We start from the raw sequence: 22204 nt of genomic DNA, 5'->3' as shown, positions 1-22204 counted from the left end.
CGCGGCAGACTTAAATAGGGAAGGTCTTCGAGCGTAACCTCTCACTCCTGCGCACACACGCCCTCTGCCCCGTCCGTTTCTCCAGACGTCATGTGCGCGGTGAAGGGGCGTGAACATACAAATCCTCGTCGGACAGAACAGGTTCCTTATCGGCAGGCTGGGGAGCAGCGGGCGGGAAAGCGTTGGGCGTCTCTAGGACCCTGCTCGTTGAAGGAGGAGTTACTGCTTTCTCAGGAGCATCCCCTAACAGTCCCGGGGGGGTGCTTGGAGGCTGAGGCCTGTCTCTGCAGAGGGCAGGGCTATCCGTGGGAACTGACGGGGTGGCAAGCTCCCTCTCTTCCTCAAGGTCGGGACTAGCCTCAATAACAACTGGAACATCCAGGCTTTCTAACTGCTGTGGCACCTGAAACTCATGCCTTCCCCCTCCCCGCTCCTCATGAGAGGGCCTGGGCTCAACACATGCGTTGTTTTAAACCTCTCGAGCCTCTGCACTGGGCTGCTGTGTCCCCATCACCTTCACAATGGGACTGACAACATAATCAGCCTGAGACAACTCTCTGCCAGGTGCCTCAACAGAGATTGCCCTCCAGGCATTTACGAACACGTGGAGAGGCGGAGCGAGGCTACACCTGCTGGGGCTGCGGAAGTTTATTTTCCACAGCTCTGCTCAACCTGCACACAGGCAGCAGAAGATTTGAAGCAGGACCCTATGTATGCAGGCTTCTCCATGGGACTGGGGCTCAAGGTTTTCCCTTTGACACTTCTGTTGAACGTATGGAGACTAGGAGGTGGGACGGGCAATGGCAGGGTTGGAGCTGGTGGGTGCGGCAGCCCAGCTCCCCTATCTCCACACGTTCATGAACACACGGATGTGGATGCGGGGAGGATTCTGCCCTGCTCTCTCTTTGCTTAGGAAGCTGGGAAAGTTGGTTTGGCTGGGGTTGTTAAAGTGGTGTGAATTGCCTAGGTTTTCATCTGACCTGAGACAGGGAAATTCCGGACAGGGTAATGAAGAAAAGAGAGAATCTGTACCCAAGAACGAGGGGGAAAGGACACGTAATCCCATGGCCCATCCCTAGTCCTTGAAACATAGATTGCATTAGCCTCAAGAAGCAGGACCATGTAAGACCAGGTATGAACTTAAGAAGAGTGTTGCTGGATCAGGCCAAAGGTCCATCTACTCCAGAATCTCTGTTCCCACAGCCTCCAACCAGATGCCTACTGGGAAGCCCACAAACAGGGCATGAGTACAACAGTGCCCACTCTTGTCCCCTGGGAACTGGTATTCAGAGGCATATTGCCTGATGCTGGAGTTTATGTATAGAGCCTTTGATCACTCACATAAAAGCTTTATTCCTTTACTACACACTTTCCCACATGTAATGCTCTTCTGTACAAAGGTTAGCTAGGTACTTAGCACAATGCACAAGATGCACAAGTAAAACAGCCAGTTCTGCATTTAAATATTTTCTGGTGAATTTGATAATTTTAAAGTTTAAAGTACGTTTAAAGAAAGTTTTACATTGTTTATATGTAGCCTACTGTATTCGATGTTTGACTGTTGTGCACCGCCCAGAGAGCTCCGGCTATGGGGTGGCATAGAAATTTAATAAATAAATAAATAAATAAATAAATAAATATTTTCAATCCAATAAGAACCTACCTCCATGACTTTCAAATCATATGCATTGTGGGTACTTGCATGAGTATTCTTAACATACTGCTTTATGATCTTGGCCTCTTCAGAGTCTTTGTCTACTACCTATGAAGAAAAGGGGAAAAAAATCTTGAAAATTTAAAAGCCGGAAGGATGCTATGAATACCTAAAGTTGTGCAATCCTTTTTAATAGCCTCTCAATAATGTCATGTTCCCATTGAGCTGGGAAGCTTGGTCTTACTCTGAACAGGGAGAATAGTACAGTGACACACATGCAATGGGAACAAAAACCATAGAAAAAGACACTGTACTATAACAAAGATGGACAGGTTGAAAACCCACAAATTTTTTGGTTTCTTAAACTCTTCGCTTAATGTTCAAAATGAAAGTGATAAAGCTAGAATTTGCCATCCATCATCAGCGTGGATGATGAAGTGAATGGACACGACAGGCTTTTAGATAACAAGAGCAGCTTTTCAACACAGAGGGCTACAAGTTGAAAGTGTGACACTTCTCTGGAATTCCTAAGTAGGTAACAAAATGTGTTTTGTAGGTTTATTCATCCAAACCTGTCTGTGAACACCTGAGGGGATGTCAGCTGGATCTAGAGGAAGTCTTTCCATTATATATCATTACCTCCTTTCCCGCCGTTTTTTACCTTGATATCCGTTTTGAGCTTTTCATAGTTCACATCTATTGGATCTTTATCCCCATCCTGTCCCCCACTTCTGAGTAGGCTGTAGGCGACCTCAATGTCAAGCAGGTTGTCCAGCATCTCTACTTTGGACTTGAGGAAACAAGAATATGTGGTTATTCTTGGCAGTGAACACATTTCATGGCCTGAGGACTTAACCCAGCAGATTATTTGGGGATCTGCAAATCGTATATTACTAAAAAATAAATTAGATACATGATCAGCAGCTCCCCGTTAATAGAAATGTATGCTCTGCTTATTTTTGTCCCAGAAGTTCTCCAAGGTGGTCAAACCTGCAGACACGGTTCCTCCCCTTCCATTCTTTTAGCCCCACAACAATCTGGAGTTGATTAAGCTGAGAGATGGTGACTGGTTACCTAGTAAGCTTTAGCACTGAGCAAGGATTTGAACCCAAGTCCCTCAGGTCCAATTCCAACACTCTACCCAGTGCCTCAGACTGGCTTAGAAAGCCATACTGGGTGAAAGTAAACTAAAATGACCACATTTTTATTTCTATCTTGAGCACTCTCCAGTATAATCTCTTTAGGGATAATCTGTTGGAGCTGCATGCTGGTGGTGGGTGGGGCCACCTTTCTCTCTCTTTCTGCCATACCCATCTCTCTATCACTTTCTCTGCCCACTAGGGGAAGGGCAGATCACTTTTGCCTCAGGCCTGAACTGATCAGATGCAGAGTGATTCTCCCCCTCCTTTTCCTATCACACCATCCATTTTGGCTCCATTCCTCTCCCCCTCATCTACACTTCTCCTTCTGGACTCCCTGCCCCTGCCACCACCATAAAATCAGCCCAAAGGGTTCAGACTATTCACCTCTGCTCTAGGAATTGGAATATAATTTGTTTTATTTCTGTGCTTAAGTGTCAGAGGTTCCCCATCAATACCTTAATGTAATCTAGGTTGTTTAAAAGAGGAGGCTTCTTCATCCCAAAGTCATGAGGGATCAGAGTATAGAAACGGTTGGAAAGATCCAGTATCTGCGAATCACTGCCACCATCAGAAACTGCCTACACAAGAAGGAAAAGCAGTCAAATAAACAATTTTGGCAGCAACAGCATACATGTACTTGAGTTACTTAGCTTAGAAAAAGCTAGTCCTAGCTTACGTTCCCCATTTCTAAACTTTAGTAAGAGCAAGCATTCACGAATGCTAACACTTTCTCAAGATATTGGGTTTACTCACTGGTAAGTGGGCATAGAATTGCAGGCTTAATGGTTTAGATTGATGCTGTTTTAAAAATTAACTTCTCTTAAATTGTTTAAAATTAGTTTTACGAGTGTGTTGCTAGTTTTTAAAAGGTTATCAACTGCCACTTTAAAAGAGTATTTATTTATTTATTTTATTTAATTTTATTTAATTTATATACTGCCCTAAGCCCAAAGGCTCTCTGGGCGGTGTACAAAAAGATAAAAAAACAAGCAATGTATAAATACAATAAATACAATAAATCAAGAAAACAAAACAAACAAACAATAAAAGAACCAAACAACATCCAAAATACAAATAATGATGAAAATGCTATTAAAACACACTTTAAAATGCCTGGGAGTATAAAAAGGTTTTCACCTGGCGCCGAAAAGATAGTAGCGTCGGCGCCAGGCGCACCTCATCGGGGAGGCTGTTCCACAGTTCGGGGGCCATTGGAATGGGATACTGTAGTTTCTGTTTTACTTTTTTTTTTTTTATCAGTCACCTTGGGAGAATTTTTATTCCCAAAAGCAGAATGGAAATATTTTTAAATAAATGGCTGAATCCCATGGATGCTTGCTCAGGAATAAACTCTGCTGAACTCAATGGGACTTGCTTCTAAATAAAAACACTGAGTTTTGGGTGGGTGGGTGTTTCATTTTTTTCAACAAGAAATGCAAAGGTTATGTTATAGCTGGCTGAAGAGCCTTTGTTAAGCAAACACTCAGTGCAATCCTGGTTTTGCACATCTTCATCACCATCATTTGATTTGTATGCCACCTTTCCACAAAAAATTATGCCCGAAGTAAATTACAACAAAGTGAACAGCAATTACAAAAACAATTTCATAATAGCAAAAATAATAAAACAGTAACATAACAGCAAATATCACAGCAAACACAAACCTTTTCAATACAATAAATATAATATTACATCTGTTAGCAGGTAACTTTACACTTCTTGGCAACAGAGCAAAAATAAAAGGAAATTAGACAGTTTCAGAGTAAGTCCCATTGAATCCAATGGTGCTAGTTAGGGTTTACAATTGAAGTCTTAGAAGAACATGGTGGGAACTCAACGTCTGTAGTTAGGAACAGTTGGGCTACAATTGGAATACAGCAGATTCCCACACATACCCCTTTGACAGAGACTTCTCCTCAACTATTATACTTTTGGGGGCATTCTGAGAGCCCTAAATGAAGGATCTTATATTCTCAAAATTAAATAATCATTAAAACAAATCATTGATTTTTTTAAAAAAAATTCTAGGATAGCTTTTCTAAACTTTATGAAGAGTTATCAGAGATCTAGCTTGAAAACTGCATCTGAGATTTAGAGTTTAGACTATAAAAACACATGCCACAAAAAAGATATTTTTAAAGTGAACAGGACTTCAATTCTATGGAAGAAGGAAAAAACTTACCTATTTTTGTAATAGAAATTATTGGACAGAAAATTAAAACAGGCATCTTATTGGCCAAAACTCATACTTTCCCCATACTTGGGGTTTTGTACCAAAAAATTATTTACAGCATAAAGTTTCATTTACAGGATAAAGTAGGCAAAACCAAACAACCTGAACATCCTTCTTGGACTGCACTTTTTTTGTGGAGGGGGGAAGGGAGGAAATAGCATAATTGAATGTTCCTCCTATGTAGAAATATGACTGCACCCAGAAATCTGGTATGCCAGGGACGCTGGCCTACTCATCTCTCTGTTGTGTTAACTTTTCACATGCAGGCTTATTTTGTTTAATACAAATGCACTGTAACATGCATGTTCCCCAGATTCAGTACAAGAAGGGCTATGCTATGTGCTATCCAGGGAGTTGTCCATTTGTTTTTAACTCAATTCAATCTTTGAACAATTTGTTGATCATAAACCAATCATAGAGTGAATCAAGTTAAAAGGGTTTAGAAAAACAGGTCCTAAATATTTATCTGAATCTCTCTCTTTCACACACATTTTGAAATTGTTAAGCATGAAGACATGTTCCTCTTAAGACACATGCTTAAGATTTGAATGGTCGTTTATAATACCCTGAATTGATAAGCAGGGAGCCATGCATAAACTTGGGCTCAACCCCCAATTCCCATCCCGGGTCTCTTTCCTTGGTGTACAGTGGAAGGTACAGTTTGTACTTACCGTAAACGGTGTTTCTTCATGGATGACAAGAGGTCTCCACGTGGGTACTAAAGCTCCCCCTACAGCTCAAAGACAGGAAATGCTTCAGGAAATGTTTTTTGCTCCTCCCTTCCTGCTGAGGCTCAGTTTTCATTCTTGTAAAGCTCTGCCAGCCTCAGCTCACCATAGAATATATAACACATCAAAAAAACACAATAGGTGTAAGAACATGGAAACAGTTAACCAGTCTGGGAGAGTCCCAGAAATGTGCATAGTCGTGGCACCCCATAATATCGTCCCATATAGCCAGCCAGGTTAGGGAGGGCCGTGGAGACCTCTTGTCACCCATGAAGAAACACCGTTTATGGTAAGTACAAACTGTACCTTCTCTCATGGATGACAAAGGTCTCCACGTGGGACGTACTAAAGCTACGACCTAGGATGGGTCAGGTGGAGGCAGGACCTGTTGGAGAACTCTGCAACCAAATGAAGCCTCCGCTGATGCATAAAGATCAATTTTGTAATGCCGAGTAAAGGTAGACGGGGATGACCAGGTGGCTGCCCTACAAATTACTCCCATGGAGGCATTAGTGGAGAAGGCCGCCGAAGTAGCGGCTGATCTGGTGGAATGAGCCGTAAGGTTCAATGGAGAAGGCCGGTGCAGAGCTTCGTATGCTAGGATATACACACTCTAATTCACCTAGCCAAGGTATTTCATGAGACCTTGTTTCCTAAAGTAGGCGGATGGAATGATACAAACAAGGAATCACATTTACGAAGGACTCTGTTCTAGAAAGGTAGACTTTCAGAGCACGTCTAACGTCTAAGGAGTGCCACGCTTTTTCTCTGGGATGAGAGCGATTAGGACAAAAGGAAGGTAGGATTATTTCCTCCTGCCTATGGAATGGTGAGTTCACTTTGGGAACAAAGGCTGGGTTAGTTCGTAGCACCACTTTATCTTTATGGAAAGTACACAGATGTTTTTGTATTGAGAGGGCTTGCAGTTCAGATACTCTGCGAGCCGAGGTGATAGCTACAAGGAATATCAATTTGAAGGACAGGACCCTGAGAGGAACGGATGCAAGCGGCTCGAAGGGAGGTTTCTGAAGAGCGCTGAGGACGGTATACAGGCTCCATGATGGAAATCTATGCAGTACTGGAGAACTTAAGGCAACAGCTCCTCGCAGGAACTTTTTGAGAAGAGGATGTACAGCCAGAGGAGTATTGCTGGTAGGTAGCAGGATGGATGAGAGAGCCGATGTTTGTCGTTTTAAAGTATTTGGCCGCATGCCCTTTTTCAGACCATCTTGCAAGAACTGCAGAACTTGAGCAACCACTGCTGACTCTGGAGAGATAGCTTGTGTGGTGCACCAGGAAGAGAAAGCTTTCCATGTACATTGATAGCTTTTAATGGTGGAAGGGCGTCTCGCTGACAGGATGGTATTCACCGCTTCAGAGGAGAATCCTAATGCTAACAGCCTATTGCGCTCAATCTCTATGTGGTTAGTCTGAGGAATTGTGGGTCCAGGTGTAGGAGAGGACCCTGATGAAGCAGGTCGTGTTGTGCCAGTAGATGAAGCGGCGGGCCTTGTGCCAGGTGAACTATGTCCGAGAACCAGGGGCATCTCAGACAATAGGGGGCCATGAGCTGCTTCTGTTCTGATTTTCTTCAGTACTCTGGACAGTAAGGGAGTTGGTGGGAAGGCGTAGAGGAGGCCTTTTGGCCAACTTACTGCCAGACCATCTTGTCCTTCTGCTCCACAACTCCTGAATCGGGAGAAGAATCTCTTCGTCTGGTGATTGTTGTCCGAAGCGAATAGGTCTACTTGGAAGTTGCCGAACTTCGCTTGGAGAGACTGGAATACTTCCACATTCAGAGCCCACTCGCCTGGGAAGAGCTGCTGTCTGCTCAGCCAATCCGCAGTTTTGTTCAGGTGACCCTGGATGTACTCTGCTGAAATTGAGGACAGGTGTCTTTCTGCCCACAGTAGCATTCAGGTAGCCTCTAGGTTCAGAGTCCTTGAGCGGGTACCTGCTTGTTTGATCAGGTAAGCACGAGTCGACGTGTTGTCAGTACGAATGAGGACGTCCAGAAAGGCGAGGATTGGCGCAAAGTGCCGAAGAGCTAGGTGTGCTGCCCTTGCCTCTGCTGTCAACCAGCGTTCTTGAACATATTGCCCCTGGCAGTGCGCTCCCCAACCATGGAGGCTGGCGTCGGTGGTGATGACTGTTCGGGGAGGATCCTGTAGTGGGACTCCTTTCTATAGGTTCCGTATTCCTGACCACCAGGTGAGGGAGTGTTTGACCGGAGATGGAAAGAGAACATGATGATGGTTGCATAGTGCAATGTCTGATTGGAACTGAAGTAAAAAAGTTTGAAGTGAGCAGGAGTGCAGGTGCGCCCAGGGAGTGATCCCTATTGCTGATGCCATCATGCCCAGAAGTTTGGCAAGCAACATCACGTCTGGGGATTGAAGTTGGGACAAAGTAGTTGCTAGTGAGGCAATGTTCTGGACCCTCTGTGGCGACGGGAAATGAGCTGTTGAGCTGTGTCTATAGTAGCCCCAAGGTGGAGCAGCTGCTGAGAAGGGCATAGATGGCTCTTTTGGGAATTTATGAGAAAGCCATGACCTTGCAAGAAATCTAGTGAAACGTGGACGTCCTGTTGGGCTTGAAGGAATGAATTGGACCGGATGAGGTCTAAATATGGGTATATGTGCAATCCTTGCATCTGAAGACCCGCTACTAACATCACCATGACCTTGGTGAATAGACGTGGAGCTGAAGCCAGACCAAAGGGAAGGGCCCTGTATTGAAAGTGGTGGCTGTTGTAATAGAAGCGGAGTAATCGCCTGTGAGATGGGAATATGGGGACGTGCAGGTAGGACTCTTTTAAATCTATTGAAGCCAGAAAGTCCCATGGAAGAAGAGCTTCTCTGATGGATGTAAGGGTCTCCATCCTGAAGGTTCTCTGGGTCACAAATTGATTTAAGAATTTGTGGTCGAGTACCCTGCGCCAGGATCCGTCCTTTTTCCCGACCAAGAAGAAGATGGAGTAAAGACCTGAGAAAACCTCTCCTGATGGTACTTCTTCTATGGCAGAGATATCTAACAGGTATGAATCTCGCCTAATATTGCTTGGTGTTTTTTGATGGAAGTGGCTAAGGGAGAGGGAAGAAATCTGGTGGGCGGGTACTCTGTAAGTTCTATCCGGTACCCCTCCTTGACGATGGTGAGTACCCACTTGTCCTGGGTTGTGTGTTGCCAACGGGAAGCAAAGTGGGTTAGGCGACCTCCTACTTGTGGTGTCGGCGGTGAGTCAGAAGCATTGCTGGTTCTGACATCCTTATCTAGTTTGGTTGGGGGAGGGCCTGGAAGAAGGGGTCTGAGACTTCTGTGGAAATCTCTGCCTGGTCCAGTAGCAGCACCCGTTTTTGAAGTCACGCGACCTGGTGGTGAGCCTGGAGCCACGAAAGGACTGGAAAGGGTAAGAAGAGGAGGTAGGACACTTAAAAGTGCACCTATCCTCTCGCTTTTGGGATGGCATCACTTTCTTTTTATCTCTGGTCTCTATGAGGACTTCCTTGAGTGCCTCATGGGGGAAGAGCTTGGTACCTGAGAAGGGGACAGAGGCTAGGCTGGCACATCCCAGTGGTTAAGCCAGAGATGTCTTCTAGCTACAACTGCTGCTGCCATTGCTCTGCAGGAAAATTGGGCAGAGTCCATAGTGGCGTCTGCTATGAATGCCAGGGATCTAGATATCTTGAGTAGAGTCTTTCTGAGTCTAGCTGGGTCTCTGTTAACATCATCAAGCAGGTCTTCAGTCCATAACAGTGCTGCTCTGGCAAATACAGAAGCCGAAGTAGAGGCTCTTATTGAGAGTGCATTAGCTTCATGAGAGCGCTTCAGAGCTGCATCAGATTTACACTCAATGGGGTCCTTTAACTGAGCATCTCCGTCCTGCGGCAAGAGGGCATGGGAGAGTAGAGCGGAAATGGGCCCGTCCACAGCTGGAATGCGAAGCTGGTTCATAACATCAGCATCTAGGACATAAAACTTATTGGCATAGTTAGTACCTTTTCTGCATTGGAGAGGTAAGCCCCATTCTAACTTCATAATATTTTTAAAAGAGGTGGGCAAAGGCATGCACCTAGTGGAAGGCTTAGGAACGGAGAGCACTAGAGAGCTCTTAGATAAGGGCTCCTGTTGTTTCTGGGTCACATTTAAGTCCAAAGCTGCCACTACTTTACGGAAAAGAGGGGCAAAATGAGCCTCTACAAATAATCTAGCAGACTCAGTGTCATCCATATCTGAGCCTTCGCTCCATTCCCCTTCTTCAATATCAGGATCTCTGTTGTCATCAGACTGGCCTGCATCTAAAGAGAGGCCTTGCTGAGTGCTGTGGCCTCTAGCAACAGCATGTGGGGAGGGTGAAGGTACCCTATCAAGGTGTGGATATGCAATTGAGGGCCTTTTAGAGGGTGGGGGTGGTACGTCTGCATTGTCCCGTGTGGAGGGAGAATGCCTTTTGGATGCCCTGCCGCTTGCTAATTCTGTAACAAGCTCCCCAAATCATGGCCTCCTTAAGCTGTTGCAATACAGTGGGAGATAGCAGATCAGATAGGGACAACTGCGAAAGACGCTCCAGTTCCCTAGGCCCGATAGGAACAAGGCGGGGGGTTCTGGGAAGCACGGAGGCTGTGTCGCCGAGAGGACCGCAGAGCTATTCTCAAGCAGGAGTAAAGGCAAGTCATAGGAAGCATCCGCTTTAATAAGTGCCCTTTTTTGCTGTAGCGCAGGAGTGGCCTGAAAAGCGGCGGGCGAGTGCCAATCCAAAATGGCGGCCACCTCGTGTTTGTTGGACAAAATGGCAGGTGGTGCATCGCGAGCGGCCAAAAATGGCTCTGCTAAAAGCCCCTGTGGTAAGGAGGTAAGTGGAGGGGACTCACTGACTCTGGCAAGCTTGTGGGGAGCGATAGAGTCCACCCGAGAAGAGGTGCCCTCAAGAGGGTCATCTCCGCCAATAAGCAGCTGCTGCTGAACATTGGCAGGAATCTGGGGCGGGTGGGAGCTGACTGCAGCCAAGGCTGAGTACTGCCCTGCCTTTTTTGAATATTTTTTCTTCTTCAAAGAGTAAAATGCCATCTTTTCCATGCTTGCAGGGAGCGGAAGGAAGAAGAAATGAAAGTGAAACTAGAAGGACAGAGAACGAAAGGTAAGTAATATATATATATATATATATATATTGATTATAAAACAAGTAGAAAAATAGATAGCTGGAAGATAGTCCGAAAAACGTGGAATATAGGCAAAGGGAGGAGAGAATCTAGGCCAGAAAGGAAGACAGCCAGAAAGGGTGTGTTCCAAGCTGAGACAAGAAAGGAAACTGAGCCTCAGCAGGAAGGGAGGAGCAAAAACATTTCCTGAAGCATTTCCTGTCTTTGAGCTGTAGGGGGAGCTATAGTACCCACGTGGAGACCTCTGTCATCCATGAGAGAAAAAACTCTTCCGACAGAAATATCAGGCCAAGTTAACGGATAGCACAGCCCTGCTGAATTCAATAAGAGAGCATTAGTTTATAACAGCAGTCAATTTAGCTTGTCTTAAAGTGCTTCACCAGCTATACACTTCAAGAGCTTTGAGTACCAAAAGGACCAAACTAGATACAGTCTGCTGCCACCTCTGCAGAGAAGTCATCACAGAGTCAAACCATGCACTTTTGGTACAACCATTCTGATTAACAATAACCTACCTCTTCAAGCAAGAAAAACACAATAAAGCAACACTTTTGTTATGTAGCCAAGACTCTTTGCCTTACCTCTATTAAACTGATTTTATGAAAAGAAGTTAAATTTATAGAGGCAAGGGAGAAAAAGAGCTAAGAATTCAAGTTGCCTTCTAGCCAGAAGGCCTTATGAATTCCCTCAATAGTTCCAAAGGTGTTTTTCTTTTTTGTTCTCACCTGCTGCACCTCATTAAGGATGGAGTATGCACTCTGGATCTGCCTTTTGCTTAGTTTCCCCAAAGGCATCTTCTGAAGGTCAATCTGACAATGAGATAAAGTCATGCTTTACTTCCTTCCATTTATTATGTGAAAACATTGAGAAAGAGATTACTGAAAAGACTGTTCCACGAACAGAAAAGCTTTTTTTACATGTGACAGTTTTCTGCATAAAGGTCTATTTAAAAGGGTCACAATCTGAAGAGGCCATCAAGATTCTTACAGAACTGTAACGCCTCAGCTTCATGTAAGAGAGCTTCTTGTTAGAGAAAGTGTGACTGCCAAAAATTGAACCCAACTGAAAACAGAGAGTGTCAGGTGCAACCTTCAAGTGAGGGTCCTTTCAAGCCAGTGATTTCCCCTGCAACAAAGGCACTAGAGAGCCCTGCCAGATTTTGGGTAATTCCTCTTTTCGCCTAGCAGCCCCTCATGCCTTATTCCACATGGTTAAGAAGGTCCCCAGACATTCCAGTGCTGCTTTTCAGGGAATGCCGATGGTTGCGGGGGAAAGGAGAAAACCTCACTGTCACAATGTTCCTTAAGTTAGCTCATCCTGGGAAAAGAAGAGCCTGCTGGATCAGGCCAGTGGCCCATCTAGTCCAGCATCCTGTTCTCACAGTGGCCAACCAGGTGCCTGGGGGAAGCCCGCAAGCAGAACCCGAGTGCAAGAACACTCTCCCCTCCTGAGGCAACTGGTTTTCAGAAGCATGCTGCCTCTGACTAGGGTGGCACAGCACAGCCATCATGGCTAGTAGCCATTGATAGCCCTGTCCTCCATGAATTTGTCTAATCTTCTTTTAAAGCCATCCAAGCTGGTGGCCATTACTGCATCTTGTGGGAGCAAATTCCATAGTTTAACTATGCGCTGAGTAAAGAAGTACTTCCTTTTGTCTGTCCTGAATCTTCCAACATTCAGCTTCTTTGAATGTCCACGAGTTCTAGTATTATGAGAGAGGGAGAAGAACTTTTCTCTATCCACTTTCTCAATGCCATGCATAATTTTATACACTTCTATCATGTCTCCTCTAACCCGCCTTTTCTCTAAACTAAAAAGCCCCAAATGCTGCAACCTTTCCTCGTAAGGGAGTCGCTCCATCCCCTTGATCATTCTGGTTGCCCTCTTCTGAACCTTTTCCAACTCTATAATATCCTTTTGGAGATGAGGCGACCAGAACTGTACACAGTATTCCAAATGCGGCCGCACCATAGATTTATACAACGGCATTATGATATCGGCTCTTTTATTTTCAATACCTTTCCTAATTATCGCTAGCATGGAATTTGCCTTTTTCACAGCTGCCGCACACTGGGTCGACATTTTCATCGTGCTGTCCACTACAACCCCGAGGTCTCTCTCCTGGTCGGTCACCGCCAGTTCAGACCCCATGAGCGTATATGTGAAATTAAGATTTTTTGCTCCAATATGCATAATTTTACACTTGTTTATATTGAATTGCATTTGCCATTTTTCTGCCCATTCACTCAGTTTGGAGAGGTCTTTTTGGAGCTCTTCGCAATCCCTTTTTGTTTTAACAACCCTGAACAATTTAGTGTCCTCAGCAAACTTGGCCACTTCACTGCTCACTCCTAATTCTAGGTCATTAATGAACAAGTTGAAAAGTACAGGTCCCAATACCGATCCTTGAGGGACTCCACTTTCTACAGCCCTCCATTGGGAGGACTGTCCGTTTATTCCTACTCTCTGCTTTCTGCTTCTTAACCAATTCCTTATCCACAAGAGGACCTCCCCTCTTATTCCATGACTGCTAAGCTTCCTCAGAAGCCTTTGGTGAGGTACCTTGTCAAACGCTTTTTGAAAGTCTAAGTACACTATGTCCACTGGATCACCTCTATCTATATGCTTGTTGACACTCTCAAAGAATTCTGATAGGTTACTGAGACAGGACTTTCCCTTGCAGAAGCCATGCTGGCTCTGCTTCAGCAAGGCTTGTTCTTCTATGTGCTTAGTTAATCTAGCTTTAATAATACTTTCTACCAGTTTTCCAGGGACAGAAGTTAAGCTAACTGGCCTGTAATTTCCGGAATCCCCTCTGGATCCCTTTTTGAAGATTGGCGTTACATTTGCCACTTTCCAGTCCTCAGGCACGGAGGAGGACCCGAGGGACAAGTTACATATTTTAGTTAGCAGATCAGCAATTTCACCTTTGAGTTCTTTGAGAACTCTCGGGTGGATGCCATCCGGGCCCGGTGATTTGTCAGTTTTTATATTGTCCATTAAGCTTAGAACTTCCTCTCTCGTTACCACTATTTGTCTCAGTTCCTCAGAATCCCTTCCTGCAAATGTTAGTTCAGGTTCAGGGATCTGCCCTATATCTTCCACTGTGAAGACAGATGCAAAGAATTCATTTAGCTTCTCTGCAATCTCCTTATCATTCTTTAGTACACCTTTGACTCCCTTATCATCCAAGGGTCCAATCGTCTCCCTAGATGGTCTCCTGCTTTGAATGTATTTATAGAATTTTTTGTTGTTGGTTTTTATGTTCTTAGCAATGTGCTCCTCAAATTCTTTTTTAGCATCCCTTATTGTCTTCTTGCATTTCTTTTGCCAGAGTTTGTGTTCTTTTTTATTTTCTTCATTTGGACAAGACTTCCATTGTTTGAAGGAAGACTTTTTGCCTCTAAGAGCTTCCTTGACTTTGCTCGTTAACCATGCTGGCATCTTCTTGGCCCTGGCGGTACCTTTTCTGATCTGCGGTATGCACTCCAGTTGAGCTTCTAATATAGTGTTTTTAAACAACTTCCAAGCATTTTCGAGTGATGTGACCCTCTGGACTTTGTTTTTCACCTTTCTTTTTACCAATCCCCTCATTTTTGTGAAGTTTCCTCTTTTGAAGTCAAATGTGACCGTGTTGGATTTTCTTGGCAATTGGCCAGTTACATGTATGTTTAATTTAATAGCACTGTGGTCACTGCTCCCAATCGGTTCAACAACACTTACATCTCGCACCAGGTCCCGGTCCCCACTGAGGATTAAGTCCAGGGTTGCCGTCCCTCTGGTCGGTTCCATGACCAACTGGTCTAGGGAATAGTCATTTAGAATATCTAGAAACTTTGCTTCTTTGTCATGACTGGAACACATATGCAACCAGTCTATGTCCGGGTAGTTGAAGTCACCCATTACTACCACATTTCCTAGTTTGGATGCTTCCTCAATTTCATATCTCATCTCAAGGTCTCCCTGAGCATTTTGATCAGGGGGACGATAGATCGTTCCCAGTATTAAGTCCCTCCTGGGGCATGGTATCACCACCCACAACAATTCTGTGGAGGAGTCTGCCTCTTTTGGGGTTTCGAGTTTGCTGGATTCAATGCCTTCTTTCACGTATAGAGCAACTCCGCCACCAATACGTCCTTCCCTGTCCTTCCGATATAGTTTATATCCAGGGATAACCGTATCCCACTGGTTTTCTCCATTCCACCAGGTCTCCGTTATGCTCACTATATCAATGCTCTCCTCTAAGACCAAGCACTCCAGTTCTCCCATCTTGGTTCGCAGGCTCCTAGCATTAGCGTACAGGCACTTGTAAGCAGTGTCTCTCTTCAAGTGTCTTTGGCACTTGTGGTTAGGCCTGTGGTAATTTTGCTCTTCTGAATTTATATCCTGTGCCCCTGCTCTCACAATGCCTACTTCTAGGCCTACCCCTTTTAAAATTTCATCATTTCTTTGGTTTTTATCCCAGGGGGGAGGTTTATTCCGAACCGGAGCTTTCTCAGCTCCTGTCGGGTTTCCCCCCTCAGTCAGTTTAAAAGCTGCTCTGCCACCTGTTTAATTTTAAGTGCCAGCAGTCTGGTTCCATTCTGGTTCAAGTGGAGCCCGTCCCTTTTGTACAGGCCCGGCTTGTCCCAAAATGTTCCCCAGTGCCTAACAAATCCAAACCCTTCCACCCGACACCATCGTCTCATCCACGCATTGAGACTGCGAAGCTGGGCCTGTCTGGCTGGTCCTGCGCGTGGAACCGGTAGCATTTCAGAGAAAGCCACCTTGGAGGTCCTGGCTTTCAGCATCCTACCTAGCAACCTAAATTTTGCTTCCAGGACCTCACGGCTGCATTTCCCCATGTCGTTGGTGCCAACGTGCACCACGACCACTGACTCCTTCCCAGCACTGTCTACCAAACTATCTAAACGACGGGCGATATCCGCAACCTTCGCACCAGGCAGGCAAAACACCTTGCGGTCTACACGCCCATCACACACCCCACTGTCTATGTTCCTAATGATCGAATCACCCACTACAAGGATCCCTCCAGCCCCTGGAGATATATCCTCGGCACGGGAGGATAGCTGCTCATCCCCCAAGGAATGGGTCCCTTCTAAGGGATCGTTTCCCTCTTCCTCAGCTGGATGCTCTCCTTCCCCGAGACCATCGTTGTCCATGATAGCAGGAGAGCTATCATCGTTGGAGTGGGACACAGCTATAACGTCCCTGAAGGCCTCCTCCACACACCTCTCTGCCTCTCATACCTACACACACCTACCACCAGGTCCGCCACCTTGGCCTCAAGGAAATGAAGTCGTTCCCGGAGAGCCAGGAGCTCATTGCACCGAGAGCACACCCACGACTTCTGTCCAACAGGCAGATAGTCGTACATGCTGCAGGCGGTGCAAAACACTGGAAAGCCCCCATAAGCCTGCATTTGTACTAAAGGACAGACTAACTGCAACATCACCACCATTTAATTCATTTAGTGAGTTGCTTTTAATGGTGTTTCATTTGTTGGAAATGTGGGGTGCAACTCAAACTCGTGGGTTGGGTCTGCATGGAGTTAAAAAGGCAGATAGAGAGGAGACCCTCCTGGTTCCTTGGCTGCACTTATCTGTTGATCTCCTGCTAAACCTTCCTGTGTAAACTGATATTCTTAGGATGCTGACCACATCTTCCGGCCTCCTCCTCGAGAGAGAGGTAGAAGACTTATTTCCTTTGTCTGTCTGTCTGTCTCCTCACAGTGTGCGGGCAAACGCTGGACTCAGTTTTTGCTTCTCCAACTTGGCTAGTTAAGATAGATGTAGAACTCTTTCCTATTTTTTCCTGAATAAAGTCATTTTCTCATTTTGAAGCCTAAAGTCTCAGTGTCACTAATTCCGAGGAAGATGTGCTACTTTGCAAGGGTTCAAACGCACACAAAGCTCACACAAGCGCTTCTTTGCAACTCTGCAACATTATTTGCTTTGATGTTTTACTGAAAGCTGTACTCAGAGTCTTAGGGAAAAACAGCTTAATATCAATAAACCTGTGTTTTTAATCATTTAGGCTAGGCTCTCTTCTTCAGACCTGAGAAGTTAAAAAAAGCCCAAAGAAACTGTATAATTTATAGAATACGGTCAAATAAGGCCTATCCCCATATATGCAACTGGTTCATGCCATCCTACTGCCACAGAAATTACATTAGTTCCTGGCAGAGCAGTAAGGAGACTACAGCAGGTACACAACACACACACACCACCTTTCTTTCTGCCACTGAAAGATCATCATGAACATTCCGTGATGGAGGCAAAAGCTCTTGGGTTGTAAGAATGCTACATCCCTGTCAGAGTAATAATGTACTGCTGCCATTACTACTGTAACAGAAAAAGGGAGAACATCAAAGGACTTAAACCAAGGATGGTCAGTCACCTCAAATTCCACCATGGCTTTCTTCATGCTTTCCACATCAAAGATCATCTTAATAAGGTCCTGGACTGCCTTAGGAAGCTTTGATTTGGTTCCTGCACTCACGGTCAGCCTCTTCACTGCTTCTTCATCCTGAGAGGGAGAGGAAAAAAGTGTGTGTCCTCTCAAGACCGTCACCATTTGCTCACATGTATACAGATTTGAGAGCAAAACTGCATTCTGACTCTTGAAGCTCAGATGTTCCCTCCAGCATCTGAACCAAAACCTTAACGTTCTGTTTTTTAATTCAATTGGTTCAAGAGGCAGATTTCTGCAAAAGAAATAAACTGGTTTCCAACTGTATTCAATTCATTTCCCCAAATTTAGGTACTCCAATACTTAGGAAATTCTAGTCTTTTTTTAAAAAAAACTGGAGCTAATGTACTTGCAGCATAAAACTAACAAGGATGGGAGCAGGGAAAATCATCAAAAAGTAAAATAGTTGAATGCCATCCAAATGTAAATTTTGGCCCCCATATACTTGGTTTTATATATCAACCCCCCCCCCTCAACACACATGTAACAACCGCCATCCTCAAGGCCATCTCTGCTGCTGAGCTGATGCTTGGGAGGGCGCTGCTGGAAGTGGGGCAAGAGCAACTCCTGTTTTGTTCTTTTGTTTATGTTCCAGAAGGGAGATAGAGCTAGGGTCCTCCAGATAGATAGGCTTGTTTACCTTTACCTGTGATGCTCTGACTTCCTTCTGTCGCTAGACTGTTACGTCTTTAGGGAAGCTTACCTGTCCCTCCTCCTTCCGCCCTTTCCACTTCTTTCCTTCTCCGACTGTCCAGGAGAGAGGAGACATCCCTTTGTCTCTGCTCTCTCCAAGTCATGAGGCTAACTCCCGCACCTGGGCGTTACGCCTCCAACTTAGCTAGTTAGTTAGAACTAGGTATGCTTTTCTATCTACTATGTATTTCTATAAATAAAGTAGCTTTTCTTATTTTACTAAGTCTCCAGTCTCAGTGATGCTGATGCAGGGTAAAAGCCTGGTTTCTTAGGGAAATACACGCTGGCACACTCGCATTTCAACATCTGCTGTTACTCTGCTGCTGTGGTGTTGCTTTAAACTAAATTAAGCACACAGATTACACACAGCCAACAGGCGCACAGTAGAAATCTCTTGCTGGCAGAGTATTATTGCTTCAACAATAGAGCTCAGATTATGCAGATCAATCCATAAAGGTTTTGCTGATATCAGTCTTCAGGAGACACACAAGGTGCAAAGTGATTTCCAGGAACTTAAACTAAGATGACATGATTTCTACACTTCTGTTTCCCTTACCAATAAAAGAACTGGATCAAAGAGAGGAAATAATATGCTCTAGGAAAGGAGGGCAGTTGCTAAATTGTCTGCCTGTTTTGGTTGAAATCCTTCTAGGGAGTAAGCTGGGTTAAACAGAGGAGTGAGGCTTGCTCACTTCTGAGTAAAAAGCATACGATTTCACTGCCAAGTGTTTGGTACAGTGGGGCGTAAAACTGTTTAGATTCCTCCCAAATAATCTTAAGTATTTCTTGTATGAATATCTTGACAGGAGCATCCACGATATTAAGCAGGAGCATCCAAGTTACCTGTCCATAGTCTATTTCCAAAGGATAGAATTTTTTGGGATATTTAGTGAAATTTTTAGAATGCCAGGAGTTGCCTGTCTTCTCTTCATACAAATTAAGGAAGTGTTCAATGGCTTCTTCTTTCGACGGCATCTGCTCTAGCTTGTTGCTTCCAATAACTGTGCCAACGCGACCCCAAGAACGGAATACCCAGTATCTAAAATCAAAGGAGAAAAAGGCTGGTAGGATTAATGTAGTGAAGCCTTCCCCAAGCTGGTGTTCTCGAGATTTTGCTGCAGTACAACTCCCATCCTCTCTGACCATTGACTGGTCATGCTAGCTGAGGCTGATGGGAGTTGGAGACCAACAACATTTGGAGGGCCACAGGTACCCCATCTCTGACCTAGGAAGAAGAGACTTGGGGATGCAATATGCTCACCAATAACAAAAGGGAAAGGCAAGGAGAAAAGAAAGAGCTCCAAGCCACACACAATGACAAAAAAGACAAGCACAACAGAACACTGGCCTAAACCGCTAAGCACAATTAATCAAAACCAGTTATTTATCTAAATCCAAATAATTACAGGCATACCCCGCTTTAACATACGCAATGGGACCGGAGCATGTATGTAAAGTGAAAATGTACTTAAAGTGAAGCAATTATCTATGCATGTACTGCACTACAATCGCCACTAGATGGCAGCGGCGTCATGCCATTAAGTGTCCGTAACTCCAAAGCGCGCGTACGTCAAGCGGGGAATGGTGGCGTATGGAGCAAGTACGTTATAGCGAGGTGATGTTAAGTGAAGCGACGTTAAGCAGGGTATGCCTGTACAGTGCCGAGTCAAAAAACATAACAAGTGGTCAATTTGCTTCTACCATTGACAAAAAACCCTTTGAGAAACACTATAGCACAATCCAAACAGTGAATTTTTTTGACTGAAAGTTTTAAATCAGTAGACCAATCAACTAATGTTGCTATCCTGTGCACATTTACCTGGAAATTTAGTCCCATTGAACTCATGAACTACTTCTGAGTAGACATGAGTAGGATTGCACTACACAGCTCTAGTCAGAAAGGGCTAACTTTAATAATAATTGCCGCCCACCACTAACACCATTACCGATTCTACTCTGTCGTTGTCGGACAAGAGTAAGGAGGTTCTGGCCAAGAACAGAATTAGGTTCTATTTTATTGTTTAGATTTTAATGTCCTGATGTTTTTGTATGTTCTGCTTTGTACACCGCCCAGAGTGGCTGGACAACCAGCCAGATGGGAGACTAATAAATCTAATAAATAAATATATAAAAAAACAAACTACTGTAGTTCTGGTGTGCTACTGTAATAAAAAGGTAAGGAAATATTAAATATGTCTTTTTCTTCTAACAATGAGTGGTTTGCTTATTAGATTAGAAATGAATTAAATTGTTAATTAGTCATATTTCCTTCAGTAACCAGAGCCAATGTGGTGTAGTGGTCAGAGTGTCGGACTGGGCCCAGGACAAAAATCCCCATGTGGCCATAAAGCTCACTGGGTGACCTTGGGCCAGTCACTTTCTCAGCCTAACCTACCTTACAAGGTTGTTGTGAGGATAAAATAAGGAGGAGCAAAACCATGTTTGTATGCCACCTTGACTTCCTTGGAGGAAAGGATATAAATGTAGTAATAAATAAAGTAAAATAAATAACTGCAAACAAAATGCCTGTGTTGAGATTTTGGCAACATGAACATTTATAGGGCAATCTTATGCATGTCTGCTCAGAAATACTGCTCAGCTTCATTTCGTTCACTAACTCCTACTAAGTGTCTACAGACTTTCCTCTTCTCCCAGGCATTTTAGCATGTGTTTTTAAATTGCTTTTTAAAAATGTGTTTTTAAATTTGTATATTTGTTTTTAATGTTTTTAATTGTTGTAAACTGCCCAGAGAGCTTCAGCTATGGGGCGGTATACAAATGCAATAAATAAATAAATATAAAACCTTAAGCCTTGCACATACATAGGATTGCACTGTTACTCACATCAGTTAAGAGACAGATGATTTAAGCAACTGAATATTCTTCATCTGATTGACTTAGAAAATTCCTCAACTGAAGTCCTAGAAAGTTACACTTTTGGTTGGCACCTACATTTAAATTTACCTTCCGTTTGCTCTTACTTTATGGTAAGACTTGCTTTTGTTTCAACTTGTGTAAACCTATGGTTTAAAAAACATCAGAATATGCAGATTCTGTTCCCACAGCCCACCCTCAAGAAGTCAGAAACTGAGCAGAGATTTATAGCAGAACAGCTGCTTTAGAATAGGAATAGCTTTTGATCAAGCACAGTAACAAAGGTAGATGCTGAACAAAGGGGCAATCAAACTTGATTGATAGGTTACCTAATGTCACCCAAGATAGGTATGATTGTCAACAATGAGACTGGAAGGTCTTAGTTGTTCATCCAATGGAGCTGAATGGTGGGAAATTCAGGACAAGCAAAAGGCAGCATTTCTTTACCCAAAACGTTTGTCCTGAATCTCCCACCATTCTGCTCTGTTGGATGATCCCAGGAGGGTCTAGTACTACTTTCTCCACACAGTGCATCACTTCATACACCTCTATCACATTCCTACTTACTCAGCTGTTTTTCTAAACTAAGCAGCACCAAATGTTGTAAGTTTTCCTCCTAGGGAATTGCTCCAGCTCCTTGATCACTTTGGGTGTCCCTTCTTGCAGCCCGAACTTTGTGTGTGCTACAGGCCAACAAGACCAGCCTGCTGCTTTAAGCTCTGGGTTCATTTAGGAACAAGGAAATAGAATTAACATTTTGAGTTCAATGTTTCTGTTCAGGTCTTGCCAAAACAACGAAGAGGAAGATTTGCAATGCAATTCCTATTTTAGGAAGGAAGAAAAGCCAACCTGATTTCTCGGTCATCTTCCAGCAGCTGAAGCTTGTAATATGAATTTGTTCCTTTGACAATATCTACCAGCCCAAGAGTGGCACTGAAGATTTTACCACCTTTTTCAAAGACATGAGCAGAATCTTCCAGGCCTGTAAAAAAAAGGCAGTTGCTGTTATTTAGATTATTGTTTTAACTTGAACAAAAAACATATAAGCATTGGAAAAATGGAAGACATTCCCTCTCTTTCCCAGAGTCCCACAGAAAAGCATTTCAAACGGGCTTCTCAACATAATCTGGGATTTATTTACTTATGGTGTTTTACAGCCCTCCCAACCTGGTGTCCTCTAGATGTTGCTGGATTTCAGCTCCCATCAGCCACAGCCAATGGTTGAAGGATGATGGGAGTTGCAGTCAAAC

General features: G+C 44.2%; 1 protein-coding gene across 1 annotated transcript in view; it reads right to left on the bottom strand.

Annotated features, from left to right (window-relative positions):
- The window catches only part of PARP1 (poly(ADP-ribose) polymerase 1), a 67139-nt gene that overhangs the window by 11495 nt on the left and 33440 nt on the right, over nt 1-22204 (bottom strand). Inside the window, exons 12-18 of the mRNA XM_061625023.1 lie at nt 21804-21936; nt 18924-19119; nt 17316-17444; nt 11642-11725; nt 3252-3374; nt 2316-2444; nt 1664-1762 (exon numbers count right to left, since the gene is read on the bottom strand). Of these exons, the coding sequence (XP_061481007.1) occupies nt 1664-1762; nt 2316-2444; nt 3252-3374; nt 11642-11725; nt 17316-17444; nt 18924-19119; nt 21804-21936 (893 nt within the window). The remainder of the gene's footprint in view (nt 1-1663; nt 1763-2315; nt 2445-3251; nt 3375-11641; nt 11726-17315; nt 17445-18923; nt 19120-21803; nt 21937-22204) is intronic.

This window comes from Rhineura floridana, chromosome 4, assembly GCF_030035675.1.
Source record: "Rhineura floridana isolate rRhiFlo1 chromosome 4, rRhiFlo1.hap2, whole genome shotgun sequence".
In the NCBI taxonomy this organism is placed as follows: domain Eukaryota; kingdom Metazoa; phylum Chordata; class Lepidosauria; order Squamata; family Rhineuridae; genus Rhineura; species Rhineura floridana.
This window is presented reverse-complemented; position numbering and strand designations above follow the sequence as displayed.